This window comes from Cyprinus carpio, chromosome A12 (genome assembly GCF_018340385.1).
Source record: "Cyprinus carpio isolate SPL01 chromosome A12, ASM1834038v1, whole genome shotgun sequence".
Taxonomy (NCBI): Eukaryota; Metazoa; Chordata; class Actinopteri; order Cypriniformes; family Cyprinidae; genus Cyprinus; species Cyprinus carpio.
Window position 1 is genome coordinate 11,399,882 of NC_056583.1, and position 22,930 is coordinate 11,422,811.

A 22,930-nucleotide genomic window follows, 5' to 3' on the forward strand; every position below is an offset into this window, starting at 1 on the left:
CTCCACATAGTCCTCCAATGGCCATCCCTCCTGCTGGATCTGCAGAAGGATATCCTCAGCCCAGGTCATCTTTAATGGTCTGCTGTTCTGTCACACTACATGAGGGACAGACAAGGAGATGCTGGAGAATACTTATTCTTGGAGTTTAATTTAACAAGCAACGACGGTAAACACTCAGGTATGACATTTGTAGCACAACATTTAACAGCACACAGAGAACTAGGGACTGGGAACACTTTAAATACACAGACACCAATGGGACACACCTGGGATCAAATAAACTAATTAATGAAAATTTTTGCATGCTTTTGCATGCTCTATTTCACTTTCAATTAGATATAAATGCAAACAAAAGTATTTTATTTTGTAGATTTTTCTGTATATTTAAAAGTCTGTCATAAGCTCTTCAGTAACATAGTGTCTCCTCCCCTTTCACAAAATAACCAGCAGCTGGATGGAAAATATGCCCCCCACCTCAATCCCACTCTCTCTCTCTCACTCTCTCTCTCTGATATGCTGAGAACAGAAGGGAGGAGTTTTAATTTGAATCCTGAACTGTTGCCCTTCACAAAGCTCAGAGACAGCACTCTGAGTGGATCGCTGTGGATTAAACACCTGTCTGTGGGTTCACTCTTTCCTCAGAAAAGGATTTTTATGGCAAATTACTGTAAATAGTTGTTGAAAAGAAAGTTTTACTACTGGTGAGCACGGAGATCAAGTGTTGAACAGTGATTGGAAACCTAAAATGAGATGCATTTTTGGAAAGGACCAGGGCAAGACAGCAAATGTCCAAGTATTTATTTTCTCTCTCAAAGGACAAAGGTAATGTTGTTGTAACTGAAAAGCCTTTTAATCATTTTTATTTTTCGAAACTGTTAAAGTGCTTAAACAGTATTATATTTTGGTAAAATGCATGTTTTTATTAATTGAACAAAAAAATTAACATGCATATTCAATATTGATTATAAAAATATATAACACATTTTAAATATTTTTTTAAATGGAATATATTTAAATACATAAAAAATAAATCTTTTTTTGACCATAGCTAAAGACCTTTTTTTGACCATAGCTGTAATTGTGTGAAAGTAATTCAGCACTTTCTAGAATTCTTCTTTAAACATTTATGCTTAGGTATCTTCATTCTCAAAGTGAGGTAAATCATTGGGCGAAACATGGTTGGAAATAGTTTTTTACTACATCTTCTGCTCACTGCCATTGTGGGACGGTCTGCTAAAGCACAGGACGAGACTTCTACTGATAAGGACATCCAAACAGCCAATCAGACTATAGATCCTTTGTTGATTTCTGTGACATCAGAGGGGCCTCCAACTTTGACCACACCTGCAGAGGTGGAGGAGGATACTGTGCCATCCACTGGCACCCGCTGCCGGGGTTACTATGATGTCATGGGTCAGTGGGACCCTCCCTTTAATTGTAATGCAGGTATCTTCTTGTACTGTTGCGGCACCTGTTTCTACCGGTTCTGCTGTCAGTTCCGTCAGCAGCGACTGGATCAGACCTCCTGCTCCAACTATGACACTCCAATTTGGGCCAACACTGGAAAACCTGTGGCCACCAACACTGAGGTGCAGCCAGACCATGAGCGGGATCGGACTCACATGATTGTGTACATCATCTGTGGTGTGGTGGCCATCATGGTCCTGGTGGGAATCTTCACCAAACTGGGGCTGGAGAAGAGCCGGGGAGGCCAGAATGACCTCAGTAACTCCAGGTGAGTAGAAATGAGCTCAGTTACAAAATCTACTGATCTATTGGAAATATATTTTAAAAGTATATACATGCAAACTCAGCAATATGTTTTTGGACATTTAACTGCATGTTATTTAGAATTCACCAAAAATGTTTTATAGCTTGAATTTATATTAAATGCTATTAGTTGTTTTGAACCACTTAAGTAGGACTTGAGAACATCTTTATATAAATTCATAATTACCCTGAAATATAATTGAAGTGACAAGCATCTGAAGTGACTGACAAGCATTTATGGCAAACTATACTTTAATCATTTCTGTCATGTATTGAAATGTATTTGTAATTACACACTTGTAATGATTAAGTTGCAATTTAGTCCATTTAAAACTAAATGTAACTTCAAACTACAGTAAAAAACATCAAGTAAAAAGTATGCTTTACAAGCATGTTTTAGTATGTAATGCTGTGTTCCCATCCCAGAAAAGTCCCATCTTATGAGCTGTAACTGCGAGTTCTTCGAGAACATGAATGCTTTTTTCTTGTTGAAGCCTCATAATTAAAGTAATTTCAGCATGTCGTGAATGCACCTTTAGACAACACATAAAAATACTTTAAAGCAGGGGTCTCCAAACTCTAAACCAGCGTTTAGCTTCAACTCTAATCAAACACACCTGAACCAGCTAATCGGGACTTACTAGGTATACTAGAAACTTCAAGGTTGGTGTGTTGGGGCAAGTTGAGCTAAACTCTGCAGGACCGAGTTTGAAGACCCCTGCATTCTTACAAAATGCACTTAACACAGTCATGTAAGTGTACTCTCTTTAAGCACACTGTTATTTCATTAATATTATCTGCATGCAAGTTCTTTAAAAACATACTTGTAAGATTTGAAGTACACTACAAGTGCACATTTAACACAATAATGCATACTTCATTTTCACAAGGACTGACTTCTTTTCAAATGATAAATGTAAGGTTGTCTTAGATTTTGGGTTAAGGAAAGCATCTTAAAGCAACATTAATATGCTGCCTACATTTTTTGGAAAAGCCTTTGCACTAGAAACAGAGCTATGTTTTAAATTGCTGTCTAGGTAGACAGCTCACTGGGTTTTGGAACAGAGCTAAAGACTTACAGAAGATTTAATGCGCTTTTTATGTTAATGATGCTAATAGTGTGTTCAGAGTGTATTGGTTAACCAAAGCTATTTTGGTCAAGGATATTTTGGCCAGCCTTTACATCTGTATCACATACAGTAGCAAACCAAAGACCAAGCAACAGCATCCAGCCAAGACTAAAGCCATTAATATGCATGCTGCTCCTCTGAATTTAGCAATCATCTGTACTAGAGACAAAAAGAGTGGAAGAAAAATAACCTTACTTGTCCTAAGGTTATTTTAATATTCATGGCATCAATGCATTAAAAAGCCAACCCCGTCCAACTTGAATATTTCTTTCTTATGTCTCAATTCCCAGTTCTCCTTCTCTGTTCTTTTCCCTCCAAACGTCAAATTGAACCTTTTATTCTCATTGTTCTAAATATCCAAAATCCCTTTCTGAATATCAAATTACCTGTCATGAGGAATATAACAAAATACGGAGAATGTATAATTCTTCCAGAGTTCTGTCGTAACCCCATTTTAGACAAGAAATGACCCAATAATGCAAACAGCCCTATCGAGATGAACACATTTGGAGGACGAAAATACTCATCCGAAGATTAGCACTTTTCCGAGGTTAACACCTCTCCAAAAGCATTTCCCACACGCTGAACACTGCACACCAGATTAACTCTTCTTACAAGATTAAGAGTTCTGCTAAGATTAACACTCCGCTTTAAGATTAAACCAACTTCTCCACAGTTTAACTCCTTTTGAGGCGACTGCTAGACTTCGCAGCTCTAGAGAACTAATTTATGCACTTACATTCACACCATTAAAAAGAAAACATTTTGCCCAGATGTCGAATGGATATTGAATTGGGCTCCTAAATAATTTCCCACTTCCACTTCTAGTCATGTCTTAATATTTAAATGCTACACCAATGTATCATATCCCTCAGAACTCTCCAACTTAAGCCAAACAGGGAAGAGGAAAGCAGATTTTATCTGTCAAGCTGAACTTTAACACTCCATCTATACTTTGTAGTCATAGTTTTGTCATGTAAGCACAGGAATGGCCTATATTCATTAAAAAGTTAGTCACTGCTGAATAATGAAGGACATAAAATAGGGATGGAATAATAAAGACAACACAGAATGTGAGTCATGATTATGTGAGACAAAATTCACTGAGGATTACAGCAGTGATACCGAAATCCATGATTCAGATCACATCTTAAACAGGATGCTGTGGCCAAAGGCAAGATTCTGTGCCATACAATATCCCATCTACAGTTAAAGAAAAGAATTCTCATGCTGGGCAGGGTACTCAGCCATATGGGTGACCCGAGGGGCTGAAATCTTTGAGGTATCACATTTATATAACATGAGACCTTCTGGATCTGGCACAGTTTTTTTTCAAGCAACTGGATTTTGAATGCAACTAACCCCATTAAGTGTTACATTGATAATTAGGTTGTATGATTATTGTAGATAAAAAGCTTGTAAAATAATGTGGCAGAAACAGAAAGAAATAAAATTACATTTACATATCGTCTTGAAGAGTTTTTCCTTGCTACTGTCAGTAATGTTGTTTGTTACAGTTTTCTTTCAAGCTTTGCAATGATATTATGAAAAGTGCTAAACAGATGAATCTGAATTTAATTAAAAATCATTTAATAAAAGAATCTTTTAAAAAGTTTATATTGAAATTTTAGGCAGAAAAAAAGATACACGGTATGAAATGCAAATATTTTTCTGATAATTCATTAATACATTGTTTTTGGCTGTAGTACAATGGCAAAAAATTAAATTTCCAATTTTGGAAACATCTTGGTCACTAAAGCATCAATCTGTTTGTATCTTTCATACATTGTTCAAATGCGTCTGTATATATATACATGAAAGTGAATAATTGCCTAAATGATATTTCATATTTGGGTGTCTTTGGCATTAATAAACAGTTTGAAAATCCCTGGCACTGACAAAAATATGTTTTTGATGTCACTACACTGGATACTGCAGAATAACAAAAGGATAAATAACATTCAAGACTAAAATAAAAAGAAAATTTGATGACAGGGCTCTATATATTTCTGAAAACATGTATAGGTTGTGAGTCTTCATTAAAACCTCCAGATAAATATTAATTCAGGTTTACCTGAAAGAGGGCAAGAAAGAAGGAGAGAATAAGGAGTGACCACAATATTAAGCATACTATAGTTCTCCTAAATCCCACCCCCCCCTCCTTCATATACTCCAGAGCTTGTTTGTCAGATTTTAACCTGTGTCTTTCCTGTGGCTCTAAACTGTCTGAACTCATTTGACATGAATGAGATGTGGCTGCTCATGACTGTGCACTGTGTGTTTGTGTGTTAATGTGTATGTACTAATGTGTCTTGGTGACTCTCAGATTCTGGAGACATCTCTCCCGCATGGTTGAGTCTTAGTGGGTGTGCACTGACATTTGCGTCCTGCTGGCCCCCAACCTCTCTCTCATCATGGTGACTTCAAGGCCTTCCTGTTCTTCTAAGGTTAACATGAGAGTCTATGCTCTCTGACAAAACTACTCATTAGTGCAGCACAATTAATCAAATTTCTAATCGCGATTACAATTACGGATGCCACAATTACATAATCATTCAAAGCAGCAATTAATTGTTCACTAATAGTTCACTAATGTTATTCTGCATGCTTAATATGATTTTTTCTTTCTACAGGTTATCTTAAAGGTTTTTCCATTGTTTTAATTTTAGTTAAACATTATAATACCATGCTTATTTTTACTTTTTTTATTTAAAGAAGAAACCAGTTCAAGTTGACATTTGAGGCTTAATACCATAAAGAAAGGCAATAAAAGTTTTTCATTTAGAGTGTTTTCAGCTTGTTTATTTTCATGTAATAATATGGCATGGAGTTGCTTCAAACAATGGTTTAACATCATTCAGTGTAACTTGTGATAATCGTAATTAATAATTGCAATTACAATTTCAAGGGAATAATGTATTCATTACCTCTCTCTTTGGGCTTTTCTCTAGCCGTGTATTTGCCCTCCATGCAGCTGAAAGGGATTTGTGCAGGCCACTGTACTTGACGTGATGATATAATACAAAACTGTCTGACTTTTCCAATATGCAGAAATAACAGACTATATTCTTTGTAAGAGTTGCAAAATTACAAGGAAGGGTCACCTAGTGTTAGTTGTTTAGAGTAAGAGGACAGGACACAATACATAACCCTACTCTATAACACTTGAGAAGCAAAGAAAGACAGAGGATGACAAAAGGGCAACAAGCAAGACAGAATCAACTACTGGAAAATGATACTACACAACAAATATAAAATGCTTAGAAACATTTGTGTAGTGATTTTTTTTTTTTGTATATAATATCATTGTTTAATACTACTAATTGTTTAATTATTTAGCAAGTATGTATTGAATTCAGTGTTATTGTAGTATTATTTATATACTATTATACTATTTATAAATATTCTGAATTACCTTAAATTTTTATATTTTCAGTTTTTAATTAAATTAAATTTTAGTTTGTTTCAGTAATTTTATGTGCTAATTTCTATTTAGATGTAATTTATTTCCATTATAGTTTTAGTAATTTTATTAACTTATGTTCTGTTTGAGTACATTTCTAATTTTTCATTTTATTTTAATCAATTAAAATAACATAAAACTTGATTTCTTTTAATTAATAACAATAATTAAGATGATTAATATATATAAGCATACACACACACACACACACACACACACACACACACACATGCACACTATATTATAAATAATGTTTTTAATGCTTTGGCAGCATAAAGATTTTACTATGGCCAAAAAGTTGCTTAAAATAAAGAGCAAAAATTTTACCATGGTAACAAGGATTTAAAAATAACCATGATATAATTCACCAAACTACTTCTGCAAAAAAAAAAAAAGCAAAACTAATCCTTAAGTAAAAAAAAAACAAATAGCGTGCAAATTATTATTAATCTGTGCACATTAAGTAAATGACATGAGGGCTTTTTGGGATAGCATAATATAAAAAATAACTAACTGGTTATCTGCGGGTTACACATTACAAGAGTAATTCGTTTCTACATAGCATTAAGTGAGGCAAAGCTGTTCCTTCTGCAATATGATAAGATATGGCACCTCATGAATAATTGCTGATTAAATCACTCAACACAGATCCAAAGATCCAGAATCTCGTTCCACACAAAATGCAACCGCACAGAGGAAATGTGACAAGGCCCGCTGCACAAGCTTTCATTGGGATGACTGCTCTACAACTGCAATAAATTATGTAGTAATGATAATTATGATTAAATGAGACAATCATACTAATTATACTTTGAATCAAACATAGCTCTGTAATATGTGTTAGTGTAGCTATCAGATCTTTATTAAAAGGGGGAACCTCATTAGACTCTCTTTGTTTTACTGATATCTACTGTTTGCATGCAAAAGAGTGGAATAACAAAGCCAAACAAATTTGAATGCTTGCACATTAGTGTAGTATGAAACCTTTGAGTAGAAAAATAAATTTTACAAATATTATTTGCCTTACCACAGACCTTTAAACAGATCATTAAGTTCATCTGGACTAAAACTGTAATGGATGAGAGTGTGACTACGGAGTTGGGGATCCAAATGCAGGCTTTATTCCATAGAGCGTAGTCAGAACAGGCCGGGTCAAATAATGGCAAACAGCAACATCCAGGGTGAGACAAAAAAGTAACCCGAAAAACAGGCAATGGTCAGGGCAGGCAGCAAACAATCACAAAAGACAAGAATCCAGTCCAAGATCAAAAACACAGGCAAGGCAAGACTAGGCAAAGAACAAGGCAAAGTAAACAAGGGAAACACTCAGTAATGTCCACAATGCTAAACAATACAATGTTTGTGTGTATGAGTGCAGCTTAAATAGTCTGTCAAATGGGCAACAGGTGAGCATGTAATCAGTTCCTGGTGAGGGGATTCTGGTAAATGGAGTCCGGGGTGAGAAGGTGCTAGAGACCTCTGTGGTGAGTGGGAGGAACAGCAGGGACCGGATTTATGACAAAAACATATTCGCTAGTTCTTTGCTTCTTTATTAAGCAAACCCTGTGGCAATTTGTAAGAACAAAAATGCACCATATAGAATAATTTAGTGATGGAGAGAGAAAGAAGACAATACACATTGGACCTATTGTGATTGAACAATCATGTCAGATACCATTGCTTCTGACCCAGCATGGCTCGCTGCCAGGATACGGTTTTTGAAACCCTAAGGAAGTACTCAGCAGTGCTATCCCAGGATGCCCTTGTTTTCAGATCTCACTGTCCCCAAGACCTTGTCCTGTATTTTTTGTTGTGAGCGAAATAAATGTGTCATGCTCTGCAACTCAAACTCAGTGTATGTGAGTGAGACATCAGGGTAGCAGGAGTCAGGATTGAGTCACCCGTCTGAGCATAAGCATGGCACATCCTCAAAGTCACCCTCAATGAGGACAATCATGTCGACATTACTGGAAACAACCATCTAGAGATTATAGGTTGATTATCCCCTTACAAGATGAAAGCATTAGCCGGTAAACACAATGGATGTAATAAAAAAAGCAACTGTCACATTTGCGAGTCAGTTCACTTGACAGTCAAGTCAGCTATTTCTACACTGAACAAAATTATAAACGCAACACTTTTGTTTTTGCCCCCATTTTTCATGAGCTGAACTCAGAGATCTAAGACTTTTTCTATGTACACAAAAGGCCTATTTCTCTCAAATATTGTTCACAAATCTGTGTTAGTAAGCACTTCTCCTTTGCCAAGATAATCCATCCACCTCACAGGTGTGGCATATCAAGATGCTGATTAGACAGCATGATTATTGCACAGGTGTGCCTTAGGCTGGCTACAATAAATGTCACTCTAAAATGTGCAGTTTTACTGTATTGGGGGGTCTGGTTGCCTCACGAAGTCCAAAAAAAATCCACTATCTGGTGTGACCACCATTTGCCTCACGAAGTGCAACACATCTCCTTCACATAGAATAAATCAGGTTGTTGATTGTGGCCTGTGGAATGTTGGTCCACTTCTCTTCAATGGCTGTGTGAAGTTGCTGGATATTGGCAGGAACTGGTACACGCTGTTGTATACGCCGATCCAGAGCATCCCAAACATGCTCAAAGGGTGACATGTCTGGCCATGCAAGAACTGGGATGTTTTCAGCTTTCAGCAATTGTGTCCAGATCCTTGCTACGTCGGGCCGTGCATTATCATGCTGCAACATGAGGTGATGGTGGTGGATGAATGGCACAACAATGGGCCTCAGGATCTTGTCACGGTATCTCTGTGCATTCAAAATGCCATCAATAAAATACACCTGTGTTCGTTGTCCATAACATACGCCTGCCCATACCATAACCCCACCGCCACCATGGGCCACTCGATCCACAACGTTGACATCAGCAAACCTCTCACCCACACACTGTCTGCCATCTGCCCTGTACAGTGAAAACCAGGATTCATCCGTGAAGGGAACACCTCTCCAAAGTGCCAGACGCCATCGAAAGTGCCAGACGCTCATCGACGATGAACTGCAGTCAGGTCGAGACCCCGATGAGGACGACGAGCATGCAGATGAGCTTCCCTGAGACGGTTTCTGACAGTTTGTGCAGAAATTCTTTGGTTATGCAAACCGATTGTTCCCGCAGCTGTCCGGGTGGCTGGTCTCAGACGATCTTGGAGGTGAAGATACTGGATGTGGAGGTCCTGGGCTGGTGTGGTTACACATGGTCTGCGGTTGTGAGGCAGGTTGTATGTACTGCCAAATTCTCTGAAACGCCTTTGGAGATGGCTTATGGTAGAGAAATTAACATTCAATTCATGGGCAACAGCTCTGGTGGACATTCCTGCAGTCAGCATGCCAATTGTACGCTCCCTCAAACCTTGAGACTTCTGTGGCATTGTGCTGTGTGATAAAACTGCACATTTTAGAGTGGCCTTTTATTGTAGCCAGCCTAAGGCACACCTGTGCAATAATCATGCTGTCTAATCAGCATCTTGATATGCCACGTCTGTGAGGTGGATGGATTATCTCGGCAAAGGAGAAGTGCTCACTTACACAGATTTAGACAGAATTTTGAAAAAAATTCTATACAAAAAACACCTTTTGTGTACATAGAAAAAGTCTTAGATCTCTGAGTTCAGCTCATGAAAAATGTGGGCAAAAACAAAAGGGTTGCATTTATAATTTTGTTCAGTGTATGTATATAATACACAAATAGTTACAGCATTTTTATTTTCCCGTTCTATAAATAGAGTAGATATACAGGGATGGGAGGAAAACTACATTTATTCTAATAAAATCTAACAACAATGGTGTCATTAATTTCACTTCCTCAGCTCAAATAACTATAACAAATGATTTAGGCGGTTTCAGCTAATGTGCATACACATTCTAGACTCTAGAATCTAGAGTAGCAGACCTGATAGATAGAACTTCAATTCCTACAGCCACCATACAGCACTACCATTTCTATTCCATTTCCTCCCCTTTATACAGTATCTGAGTCAGTCCTGCCAAAAAAGACCAAAAATGCTCAGGCACCCGTATCACAGATATGCTGGGAGAGGAGGACAGCTGTTCAGGATCGTCCGGCCCAATGATACACAATAGGTGTGAGCTCCCCTGAGAAATCTAGAACAAACAGATGATGTTTATCATCTAATTTGAGTTCAGTTTTACTTTCCTCAAGAGAATTCCAAAAGCACTAGGGTGGGATGCAAACAGAGACAGCACAGGAATGACTGCTGCCATCCGGTATAATTGCAATCCATTTCTCTGCTCCACTGCAGATGCCTCTTCTGTCCTCCATGAAAAATGTCATCACCAGGGTGAATATATTCTCATGCTTTTCTGGTGTGTTGTTTTTCTTAGGCCACGGTGGCCTACTGCCATTAGCATTGGCCGGCCAAGGGCCAGTGCGCTTGTGCTTGACAATCACATTAGATCACATCACAGTCCCTTGTTGGTTAAAGGGTGTTGGACAGAATTTGAGACCTCACCAGGGATACAAGTGGAGGCCGTAGGAAATAGAGCAATTATGGAGTGTCAAGGATTTGAAGAACACAGCACCCATGAGGACCCAGGATGCAGGAACGGGTTTGTGAGCTCTTAGACAAGAGTAAGCAGCACGGCCCTCGAAAACAGGCAGTCCTGTGGATGCCAAGTGTTGTTAACTGCGAATTTGAACCCAGTCTGGGTCACGTCCTAATCTCTCTCCTCTAATTTCCTGTTACACTATACACTTATAAGAAGAAACAATAAAATAATGTAATAAATAATTAAATAGAACATTTCTCAGCATTTCTTTCAGTATAGATTTAGATTTTCTTAAAGAAAATGTTACTTTTATTTAGCAGGGACACATTCAATTGATGAAAAGTGACAGGAAAGACTTATATATTTTTGGTAACACATTAGAATAGGGAACACATATTCACTATTAACTACGACTTTTCCCTCAATAAACTCCTAATTTGCTGCTCATTAATAGTTAATAAGGTAGTAGTTCGATTTCGGAATGGGGCAGGTCTAAGGGATCTAAAATATGGTCATGCAGAATAAGGCATTAATATGTGGTTTATAAATACTAATAAGCAACCAAATATGCTAGTAATATGCCTGCTAATAAGCAACTAGTTAATAGCGAAAATAGGTCCTTAAAATAAATTGTTACCACATTTTTACAAAAAATATTTCAAATAAATGCTGTTCTTTTAAAGTTTCTACCAAAGAATCCTGAAAAAAAGTATTATTGTTTCCACTAAACAGTAGCCACCACAACTGTTTTCAACATAAGAATATTAAGACATTTTTCTTGAGCACAAAATCAGCATATTAGATGAATGATTTCTAAGGTATCATGTGTCACTGTAGACTGGAGTAAAGGCTGCTGAAAATTTAGCAGGAATAAGTTACATTTTTAAATATATTAAAACATATAAAAGTTGTTTTTTATATTTTAATAATCTTCCATATTACTGTTACTGTATTTTTGATCAAATATATGCAGCCTCTGTGAGCACAAGTCACTTCATTCAAAAATGAAAAAAAAATTAACAACCTCAAACTCAAAGGTAGTGTGTTTATAAATTTAAAAATATCATTTTAATTCTACTTCCTTGAATACTTTTGAGAACTTCAATTCTATAGTTCCCGTTTGCTACATCAGTTTACATTCATAAGTAAATCATTATTAAGGAAGCATTCTCAATTTAATTCAAAATGGAAATAATGGTTGTATAAATGATTATTTTTATCTCCTCACAGGACTCTGCAGGAGTTGCTGAAGCAGCCAGGTGGGGAGTTAAGTCCTGTGGATGGACCTCTGAGCAGCACAACATCTATCGGAGCAAATGGTATCTCTGCCAGGATGCTTCGCAGCCGCAGTGGTGAGTTTACTTTCTCTGCTGTTTTCCCCACATACAAACTTAATAAAGAAAAAGAAATCGCTATATATTCTGCATTTATGGATGCATCACCTTTGTACATGTCTGCTCACACTGTTTCCCAAGGGGCTGACTTCCCAAGAGTATTGCATGACAACGCACACTCTGAATAACTGGCTCACAGCTGCTCACTTCTTTCTGCTCATGTTAATAGCAAATAAATAAACAAATACAAAACAAAATAATTAAATGAAGTGCATGAGCTCATAGAGAATGAATGGCTGGTAAATAAATGGTTGTAGTTTTGAATCCTGAAATGTCCCGCAAAAAAATCCTTGTGCTATTACAATTGTGCCCCATCTTACTCATTTACTCATGTCATTTCAAACCTGTTGCTTCCTCTGTAGAACATAAAAGAAGATATTGGACAACATTTTACATATATTTATATACAGGTCCTTCTCAAAAAATTAGCATATTGTGAAAAAGTTCATTATTTTCCATAATGTAATGATAAAAATTAAACTTTCATATATTTTAGATTCATTGCACACCAACTGAAATATTTCAGGTCTTTTATTGTTTTAATACTGATGATTTTGGCATACAGCTCATGAAAACCCAAAATTCCTATCTCAAAAAATTAGCATATCATGAAAAGGTTATCTAAACGAGCTATTAACCTAATCATCTGAATCAACTAATTAACTCTAAACACCTGCAAAAGATTCCTGAGGCTTTTAAAAACTCCCAGCCTGGTTCATTACTCAAAACCGCAATCATAGGTAAGACTGCCGACCTGACTGCTGTCCAGAAGGCCATCATTGACACCCTCAAGTGAGAGGGTAAGACACAGAAAGAAATTTCTGAACGAATAGGCTGTTCCCAGAGTGCTATATCAAGGCACCTCAGTGGGAAGTCTGTGGGAAGGAAAAAGTGTGACAAAAAACGCTGCACAACGAGAAGAGGTGACCGGACCCTGAGGAAGATTGTGGAGAAGGACCGATTCCAGACCTTGGGGGACCTGCGGAAGCAGTGGACTGAGTCTGGAGTAGAAACATCCAGAGCCACCGTGCACAGGCGTGTGCAGGAAATGGGCTACAGAGAAGCAACACTGGACTGTTGCTCAGTGGTCCAAAGTACTTTTTTCTGATGAAAGCAAATTTTGCATGTCATTCAGAAATCAAGGTGCCAGAGTCTGGAGGAAGACTGGGGAGAAGGAAATGCCAAAATGCCTGAAGTCCAGTGTCAAGTACCCACAGTCAGTGATGGTCTGGGGTGCCATGTCAGCTGCTGGTGTTTGGTCCACTGTGTTTTATCAAGGGCAGGGTCAATGCAGCTAGCTATCAGGAGATTTTGGAGCACTTCATGCTTCCATCTGCTGAAAAGCTTTATGGAGATGGAGATTTCGTTTTTCAGCACGACCTGGCACCTGCTCACAGTGCCAAAACCCACTGGTAAATGGTTTACTGACCATGGTATTACTGTGCTCAATTGGCCTGCCAACTCTCCTGACCTGAACCCCATAGAGAATCTGTGGGATATTGTGAAGAGAAAGTTGAGAGACGCAAGACCCAACACTCTGGATGAGCTTAAGGCCGCTATCGAAGCATCCTGGGCCTCCATAACACCTCAGCAGTGCCACAGGCTGATTGCCTCCTTGCCACGCCGCATTGAAGCAGTCATTTCTGCAAAAGGATTCCCGACCAAGCATTGAGTGCATAACTGAACATAATTATTTGAAGGTTGACTTTTTTTGTATTAAAAACACTTTTCTTTTATTGGTCGGATGAAATATGCTAATTTTTTGAGATAGGAATTTTGGGTTTTCATGAGCTGTATGCCAAAATCATCAGTATTAAAACAATAAAAGACCTGAAATATTTCAGTTGGTGTGCAATGAATCTAAAATATATGAAAGTTTAATTTTTATCATTACATTATGGAAAATAATGAACTTTTTCACAATATGCTAATTTTTTGAGAAGGACCTGTATATATTGATCTATATAAAGTGTCTCCCTACTTCCCCTCTGTCTCTTCCTATGCCTCCCTTTTTATCTTTGGGTTTCTCCTCCATTTTCTTTTCCATTTCTTCTCAAGAGGCAGAGGAAAATACATCTGTAACCCCATTTTCTTACTCATCTATAAACGCAAACGAGGTCGTCTCATCTGTGATTCCACTCGGTGGATTTACACAGGCGTGAGATGCAGCGCGCTTCAGACCGACAGTTGATGTAGGGTTTATGTTGATAACCAGAGCCTGTGCCAGGCTTAAGCGGCACACTTTCCTCTCCTCTTTATGAGGAGGATTTAAGTTTCCTCCACAGTGCTTAGAGGCTTTAGCGATGTGACTGTACACATCTCTCCGCGTCCTCAGTAATGGTGTGAAGATTATATAGCGGTTGTGTAGTTCTAGGTCTTGCACAGGAAGGTGACGTTCAGTGCCAGGGTTCAAAAGATATGTCTTCACGTTCATGGCTTTCATCTGTGTAGGGTTAAACTGGAAATATTAAACTCCCACACTGCCTGGAAGAGCCAGTGTGATGAGCACTAGATGGTTAAAGGGCTGAGGCTGTGTGATCACAAGAAGCCTGAAAAAAGACTATAATGGCACCAATAGCGGTACATCACATTTAGCCCCATGGGTCAACAGCATCCCCTTTCATTTTAGTCAATATGAAATCAAAATTAACTTTATTTACTATTTAATTAAAATTCCTTGTCTTGTTGTGAACAATTGATCACTGAATGATTCACTGGTCCCTGCTCCCTGAGCACAGTATATCTGTAGATGTTCACTTCAATTGATACACACAGATGAAAGTTAAGTTGCACATATAATGCCAAATTTACACTGCAAAGGTGGCACAGAAGCGCTTCTGAAGTGGCATTTAGATGCTTATACACACACTGTTTAATGTTGCTCAGAGGTGGCTTAAACACATTTACACAGCAATCACAACTGTAGTAAAACTGCTAGAAGATTCTTATGCACTCATAAGCTGGAATGTGCCGGAGTTCAATTACCCTTCATTTCTACTGAGATTTCAAATAGCCCTAAAACTCATCAAACATATTTTTTCATTCATTTGCTTCATTTGTAGTTTTATTTCTCTTCATTCTCTATCTTTCCAAAATGCACAAAGACACAAATATTGAATGCATTTACTGTAATTTTGCAAGCATAATCAGCCATAGTTAAAATACTTCCTTGCACTCTTAAAACTTTCTTTAATGGCATCAATTCCAACATCCATGGAAACTTTCAATAGGGCAATTCGGGTTATTTATACTGTTAAACAGGTTCTTCAGATTACTGAAATGTTCTTCACATTAAGAATAAAAGTTATTTTAAGACCTGTTCACTGAAAATGGCATTCAAAATGGCCTTCTATGTTTTGGAACCTTTATTTTTAAGAGTGTGACAGAAGACGTTAAATAAAAGGGGGTCCAGTCAAAAACCTCAGAGGCTAATATCAGTTATAGGAGCTCGTAAGCCAGCATGTGTGTTTATGTGAGCACGTGTGTTATGGCATGACAGTTTAATACACAAAGACAAACAGTCCAATTTTAGATCTCCCCTTATTCAGTCCACTCTTTAATTCTCTGCCTCTGGCATTTCAGGCTTTGTTTTCATATGCCACTACATACACACACACACACACACACACACACATACACCTCACACTACAGCATCACAGACGTCTCTATTGCTTCAGGGCTAAGAACATACACAACAGTCCCTCATAGTGGGAGATGGTGGCACTCCAATGAAGAGCATGGACAATGACACACAAATACACAGATGCCACCCCGTCCCATATTAGTGCATCTCTGCTGCACATTCTCAATCCCCCATTCAATTCCCAAATATGACTGGCAGGATGTTTACCTCAGAGTTTATATGGACATGAGGTTCCACTTTTGGACACTTTTGGGATCATTTTGTTTTGAGTTATACATCAGTCTGTCCCTGAAGCCAAGCCTCAGCTAAATGGTAACTCACTTTAAAATCCATCAGTAGTTTGCTACATAACATTACCAGTCTTAACATGGATGCTTTTGGAAAAATGTGACATAGTTATGGATGAATGGAATGGCTATAGGCTGCACTGAGACTTGTGGGCTGTAAAATTTTCATAATTTTAACATATATTACATAATATATTTTACAGTATAGAATATAATATTTATTGTATTTTATTAACCATCAGAAGTCTATATAGGCCCCAATGATGTTTTATGTCTGCTGATTAATTTTTTTTATACTTAATATATTTATTATATTTTATTAACATTATTTACTTGAAGATTAATCTTGAAGAGCAATCTTGAATATATATATATATATATATATATATATATATATATAAAATAGTATTTATTTATATTTTGAATTATCTTAATTTACATCAGCTTTGATTCCAATTTTACTTTAAGTTTTATTAATTTTGTTATGTGCTTGTCATTTTATTTTATTTCTATTTAGGTTTACTTTATATTTATTTTATTTTAGTTTTTCTTTAACATTTATCATTTTCATTAAGTTTTTTTTTTATCTTATATTTATATTTATTTTATTTGATTTCAGCTTCATTTCAACTAAAAAATATATTTTTTAAACAGTTTTTGTTTGTGGGGGTGGGATGTCTTATTTTATAATTTTATCATACATTAGATTTCACAATGTACTCTTATGGTCACATGGAGGGCAATAATGCTGTACTTTAGGACCTTCGGGAATCTGAAAAATGTTTGGCAAATGCTTTGGGAATATGCATGACTTTATTAATATCAAGCTAAAATTCTTAGTACGCAATGCACACAGCCTTAAAACATTACATAATGCATCAAAAGCTATTACCCCTCTGGACTTCCTGACAATGATTTTGACTTCAAAGGTCTAGTCAGAAAAACCTAATGAAGACATTAACGTGCACAGGGGACAGCGCCCTCTCTTTTCCTTCCTTCTCGTACAATTACATCACATACACTTCATCTTATGAACAATCTGGTTTGATTTCTCTTTGTGATGCCAAGTCTTACACCCTGAGAGATTCTTTACCCTGACAAACCCCTTTCATTAGTTTCTCCCTTTACTCTTCATCATTATCAAACACAGCACAGAGTTTCAAGAGGGCACACATATAGTAAATGGTGGTTAACGGCACTGCTGATGTTGTATTAAAGCTAATGTCCTCAGGGCACCACACTCTCAGTTGTTCAAGATTTAGAAAAGAGAGCTGGTGAAAAGGATAATACTTGTTTTAACAACATAAAAGAGTAAGACTAATCTACACCTGCAGAGACTAAAAAGCACAGTGATATCACAAATGATCTTGAGCAAGCTTGGTTCAACCAATGTAAACTGCATGCAAATAAACATCGAAATTACCCAGACATGTCATCAGAACAGTCTCAGACAGTGTTTTTGGTTACTCTGGTTCTAAGAATACTTGTCCAACTTAACATGCTTTTGGCTTTCATGCAACATTCATGCAGCATTAAAAACACTGTTTACCGCTACAAGGGATTGCCAGGGTGATTTCAGAATGTGTAACACACATTCCCCCTAAAAGAATGGCTGTCCACATCTCTCAACACACTGCTCAAATGAAATGTGACTAATGAGTAATGGAACAAACAGGAAAGAAGGAAAGCAACATCTAACGTTCATTAATTGCATCAATGTGCTTCCTGTCCACATCTCAGTGGTCAATATAGGGTCACTGCATATAGAACGGATTTAAATAGGTCTCTATTGCAGTTCTACAAAGTGACTCAGACACAGCATGTTTTTCTGCACATATTGTATGTGTAGTTTGTGCTAATAAATTAGTGTTCTCGCCTGAAAGTAAAATGGCACTCTTATGTAGAGGAAAACTGATATTTCAAACAAGAAAAAAATTATATATATATAATTTTGTTAATTTAAAAAATCTGTAGGGTTTGTAATGTTTCTTATGCACACCAAAAATGCATTTATCTGATCTAAAATACAGAAAAAAAACTAAATATTATTACAATTTTGAAAAAAAAAATCAGTGATGGCAAAACTGAATCTTCAGCAGTCATTACTCCAGTCTTCAGCGTCTGTCAGAAATCATTCTAATATATGCTGATTTGAATCATTATCACATACAGAGTCTTTTTTAATGTTCTTCTACCGTTGTTCTTTATTCCAGAGCAGTACCATCTAAACAATGCTGGCTTCTCTTTTGGTACATCGGCCAGACTCTCTCATCCTCAAAGCAACAACAGTATACCAGGCCTGGCGCTGAATAAGTACAACTCTCTGAAAGCAGTTGGTAAGAACCATGGCATGTTACTATGCTCACAAGCACACTTCATTCACAGATGTTGAATTATTTCATGCTCTGCTGGATGCCATAAATAACAGTCCCTAAGTTTGACTGACAGAATCAGGGAAGCCCTCTGGTGTGGTGAGGACCACAGTTGGGGCACTACAAGGTTACTGTTTCACCCCAGGTACTCAATTTAACATCCCAGTTCTGGTGAATACACAATCAGACAGATATACATATTCATGTGTTTTGTCAGATTTACACACATAATCCTCACTATTCACTATTATTTTCTGCATCACTGAATTTTTAGCCTCATCAGACCTTTAAAATGACAAAAGCTTCATTTTTACATCTTCAGATTGATGCTTTTATTATTCAAGATGCATGATATTTATCTTTTGTTTATAAGTTAATCAGTGGCCAGCTGTACAAAAAACCCATTGAAATGACATAAAGCGCTACATTTGCAGTTTACACAGGCAACAGCTAAGCTTTTAAAAACTTCTAGTAATTTGCCCAAAATTACCTTTAAATAGTCCCTTAATCCGTAGACTAGTTTCTTTTTTCTTTTTCCCACATTGCTGATAACCAAAACGTTCTACTGCAAAATGAACTACATGGTGAGGAGTAAAGGGCTGTTCACACCAAATGCAATAACTATAAAGATAACTATAATTATGTTTTAATGATTTTTCTAATTCTGTGAGAACAGAGAAATCCAGACCACAACTATAACAATAACAACACAGAGGAACAATATTGAAGGAATCACTTTTAGAGCATTTTTCCAGCTGATAAATGATAAAAACATTAAGCCAATCAAAAGTCCTTCAGACTTTAGCTCAAGCATTTAAGACATAACTGCAGCATACGCTTATAATAAACAGAACTTTATTATCTCTTGTTTTGGACACTAATACAGCTTATCGTTATAGTTGTTTATGGTGTGAACTGCTTGTGCCTCTTTAAAACTTTGCGATACTTTAAAAACTTTTTTTTTTACTTGTGTGCTTAAACCTTATTTATCTTATGGCACCTGTTCACACGTATTAATACATATTGTGTTGCAGCAGTGTTATCTTCAGCCAGCAATTTAGTGGAGCTAATCTGCTGCATTTTAACAATGGCTATAGTTCACACATGACCTCTAAACATGAAAATAAGCTTTATGTGTGAAAGCGCCTCGTTTCTGTTCTAGTTTTCGCAAGTTTAATAAACAAATAATAAACAGATCTTATTGCATTTAGCCAAAGAATGACTCATTTTAAAAAGAGAGCTGTGGGCTTGAGAGGTGCTTCTTGTAGTCCATTAACTTTTAGGCAGGAGCATTAGACTGCCCTACATTCTGGGAACATGTTAAGCCAATAGAGTTTAGACCACAATGATTCAGTGACAATGACACATACATAATGCATACACATTATTAGCTACTTACACATATGAACAGGTCTGTATCTGACTGTTAACAAACAAAGATCCAATGCCAGGATGGTCTGCAATCATCAGCATACCGTGCTGAGAATGATGATGATGACGATGATGCATAATGATCACCTTGTAGCAAAAAGAAAGTAATGAATAAGAAAAAAGCCTAAAGTACTTGCAAGAACGCCATCTGACATCAGTTCTTAATTTTGATATTGGATTTGATGAGGCTAAGATCAGAAGAGCATCCACAGGAACTGTACTCAATCTTTTTTTTTGATTCAGGCATGTACGACCGTATACAATGTGACACTATATATATGTACACACCTTCTAAAACTTCATGATTTACTGCAATGCAAGAACAAAAAGAACAAGTGTAGCTGGCAGACATTAATGGGACGAGACAGAGCTCGCAGGTAAATACCGTGAGAAGAGAGCTAACGCGTGTCTGAGGCATGACCTTTAAACATTTCAGTCAACAAAGTCAAAGTGTTTAATAAAATAGACAAGCTCTCACAGGACATCTCAACAGGAATACAGACACTGCTGTTTCATGTGCTTCATCAAAACTTGACTGAAAGTTGATACATTCAACTCATGGTAGCACTGGATGAATTTCCAGTGATGCACATTATTTTATTTGTTCTTTGATAAGACTTTTAAAAAAATCAAAGATAGCTTTTATGTAGATTATGTGCACATGCCCTTTAAAAGTCTTTCAGTTGGGCTACCAAAAATAAATAGTTTTTAAAATGCCATCTGAACAGCTGGGATAGAATGAATGAATCATACCAATCTGTTTTTATGAAGTCGGACCTAGACAATGCAATCTTCGTCCAACATTTATAGATGTTAATCGTATTACAGTTGGCCTCACCATTCTGCACATGCTCCAAAAGACAGTGGTGTCACACAACATGCATTTAATCTTTCAAATATGTAATGTAGACAGACAGACAGACATGAAGCCCATAATACATGGTGATGGAAAAATTATGTGCTCACAAAATGTTTGTGTTCCCCTAAGAAACTGCGTTTGCTTGCAGAACTTTTGAACAGAACACATGCAAAAATTTCACATTCCCCCAAGAAACACTGCATTCATTCTCAGAATTTTTGCATTCCCCTAACAAACTCTGCATTCACTCACAAAACTTTCATGTTCCCCAGAGAAACTTTGCATCACACGCAAAACGTTTGCGTTCTCCCAAGAAACTGCATTCGTTTGCAAAACTTTCGCATTCCCTAACAAACTTTGTGTTCACTTGTTTAAATTTTGTGTTCTGTTGAGATACTTTGCAGAATAAGAATGCCAAAAGTATTATATGAATGCAAATTTTCTCTCACAAAACACACTGGAATATAAACTTTCCTCTCATCTCATATACTTTTACATGCTTAGTAGCCACATAAAGACTGAAGCTTCACTATAAATGTGCCTGCTGCAGCTCAGTTATAATTGTACAATGTAAATGTTTGTCCCTCTTGAACATTTTCCATTTCTTCTTCTCCCTTACAGCTGATACTGCAAGCAGGGGCTACTACAAAAGTTATCCACTAATGGATTTCTCTCAGCATCATTCCCCTCCTGCAACTTTCCAACCGATGCAGATGCACCCGAAAGACAAGTCCCATCTCCACCAGGTCCTCCCTTCCCATGACATCCATTCCCCCCTTTCGATCTCAATCCCAACCAACCAGCTGGAGAGGACCCGCATCCCAAAAACCATCACCCACCCTCAGCTTTCCAGCTCAACCTTCAAAGCTTGGGATTCTGGACAAAGACATGTCCACCGGCAGACCTCGCATCCAGGGCACTCCACTCGCCGCCAGTCCAACAGCAGCAGGAGACAGTACAGCACAGAAACACTACCGGAGTTCCTCTCCCAGCCCACAGGCTATGGGGGACAACCACTGTATCAGCCACATCCCAAACTTAAGGCCTACCAGACCAACAGCAAGATGGAGGTCACTGTCTGAGGAAACAAGAAAGAAAGAAACAACAATGCTGACTGTTACCAGACTGTATGCACAAAGACAAATATGAGGACTACAGGTGAATCTCAATAAATTAGACTGTCGTGGAAAAGTTCATTTCAGTAATTCAACTCAAACTGTGAAACTCGTGTATTAAATAAATTCAGTGCACACAGACTGAAGTAGTTTAAGTCTTTGGTCATCTCAACAAATTAGAATACTTCATAAGACCGATAAAAAACATTTTTAGTTAATTGTTGGCCTTCTGGAAAGTATGTTCATGTACTGTACATGTACTCAATACTTGGTAGGGGCTCCTTTTGCTTTAATTATTGCCTCAATTCGGCGTGGCAGGGAGGTGATCAGTTTGTGGCACTGCTGAGGTGGTATGGAAGCGCAGGTTTCTTTGACAGTGGCCTTCAGCTCATCTGCATTTTTTGGTCTCTTGTTTCTCATTTTCCTCTTGACAATACCCCATAGATTCTCTCTGGGGTTCAGGTCTGGTGAGTTTGCTGGCTAGTCAAGCACACCAACACCATGGTCATTTAACCAACTTTTGGTGTTTTTGGCAGTGTGGGCAGGTGCCAACTCCTGCTGGAAAATGAAATCAGAATCTTCAAAAAGCTGGTCAGCAGAAGGAAGCATGAAGTCCTCCAAAATTTCTTGGTAAACGTGTGCAGTGACTTTGGTTTTCACAAAAACACAATGGACCAACACTAGCAGATGCCACTGCACCCCAAATCATTACAGACTGTGGAAACTTAACACTGGACTTCAAGCAACTTGGGCTATGAGCTTCTCCAACCTTCCTCCAGACTCTAGGACCTTGGTTTCCAAATAAAATACAAAACTTGCTCTCATCTGAAAAGAGGACTTTGGACCACTGGGCAACAGTCCAGTTCTTCTTCTCCTTAGCCCAGGTAAGACGCCTCTGACATTGTCTGTGGTTCAGGAGTGAC

General features: G+C 37.5%; 1 protein-coding gene across 1 annotated transcript; it reads left to right on the forward strand.

Moving 5' to 3' along the window:
• The first annotated feature begins 1,004 nt into the window (after positions 1-1,004).
• LOC109109753 (protein shisa-9-like) lies at positions 1,005-22,085 on the forward strand. The gene is made up of 4 exons (XM_019122812.2): positions 1,005-1,735; positions 12,137-12,258; positions 18,444-18,566; positions 21,514-22,085. The coding sequence occupies exons 1-4, from the start codon at positions 1,176-1,178 to the stop codon at positions 21,972-21,974; spliced, it is 1,266 nt and encodes a 421-aa protein (XP_018978357.1). The 5' UTR covers positions 1,005-1,175; the 3' UTR covers positions 21,975-22,085.
• The last annotated feature ends 845 nt before the right edge of the window (positions 22,086-22,930 follow it).

Coding starts and splice junctions, on each gene's coding strand:
- LOC109109753 (XM_019122812.2), top strand. CDS start 1,176: ATGGTTGGAAATAGTTTTTTACTACATCTTCTGCTCACTGCCATTGTG. Junction 12,259..18,443: donor GATGCTTCGCAGCCGCAGTG/GTGAGTTTACTT, acceptor TCTTTATTCCAG/AGCAGTACCATCTAAACAAT. Junction 18,567..21,513: donor CAACTCTCTGAAAGCAGTTG/GTAAGAACCATG, acceptor TCTCCCTTACAG/CTGATACTGCAAGCAGGGGC.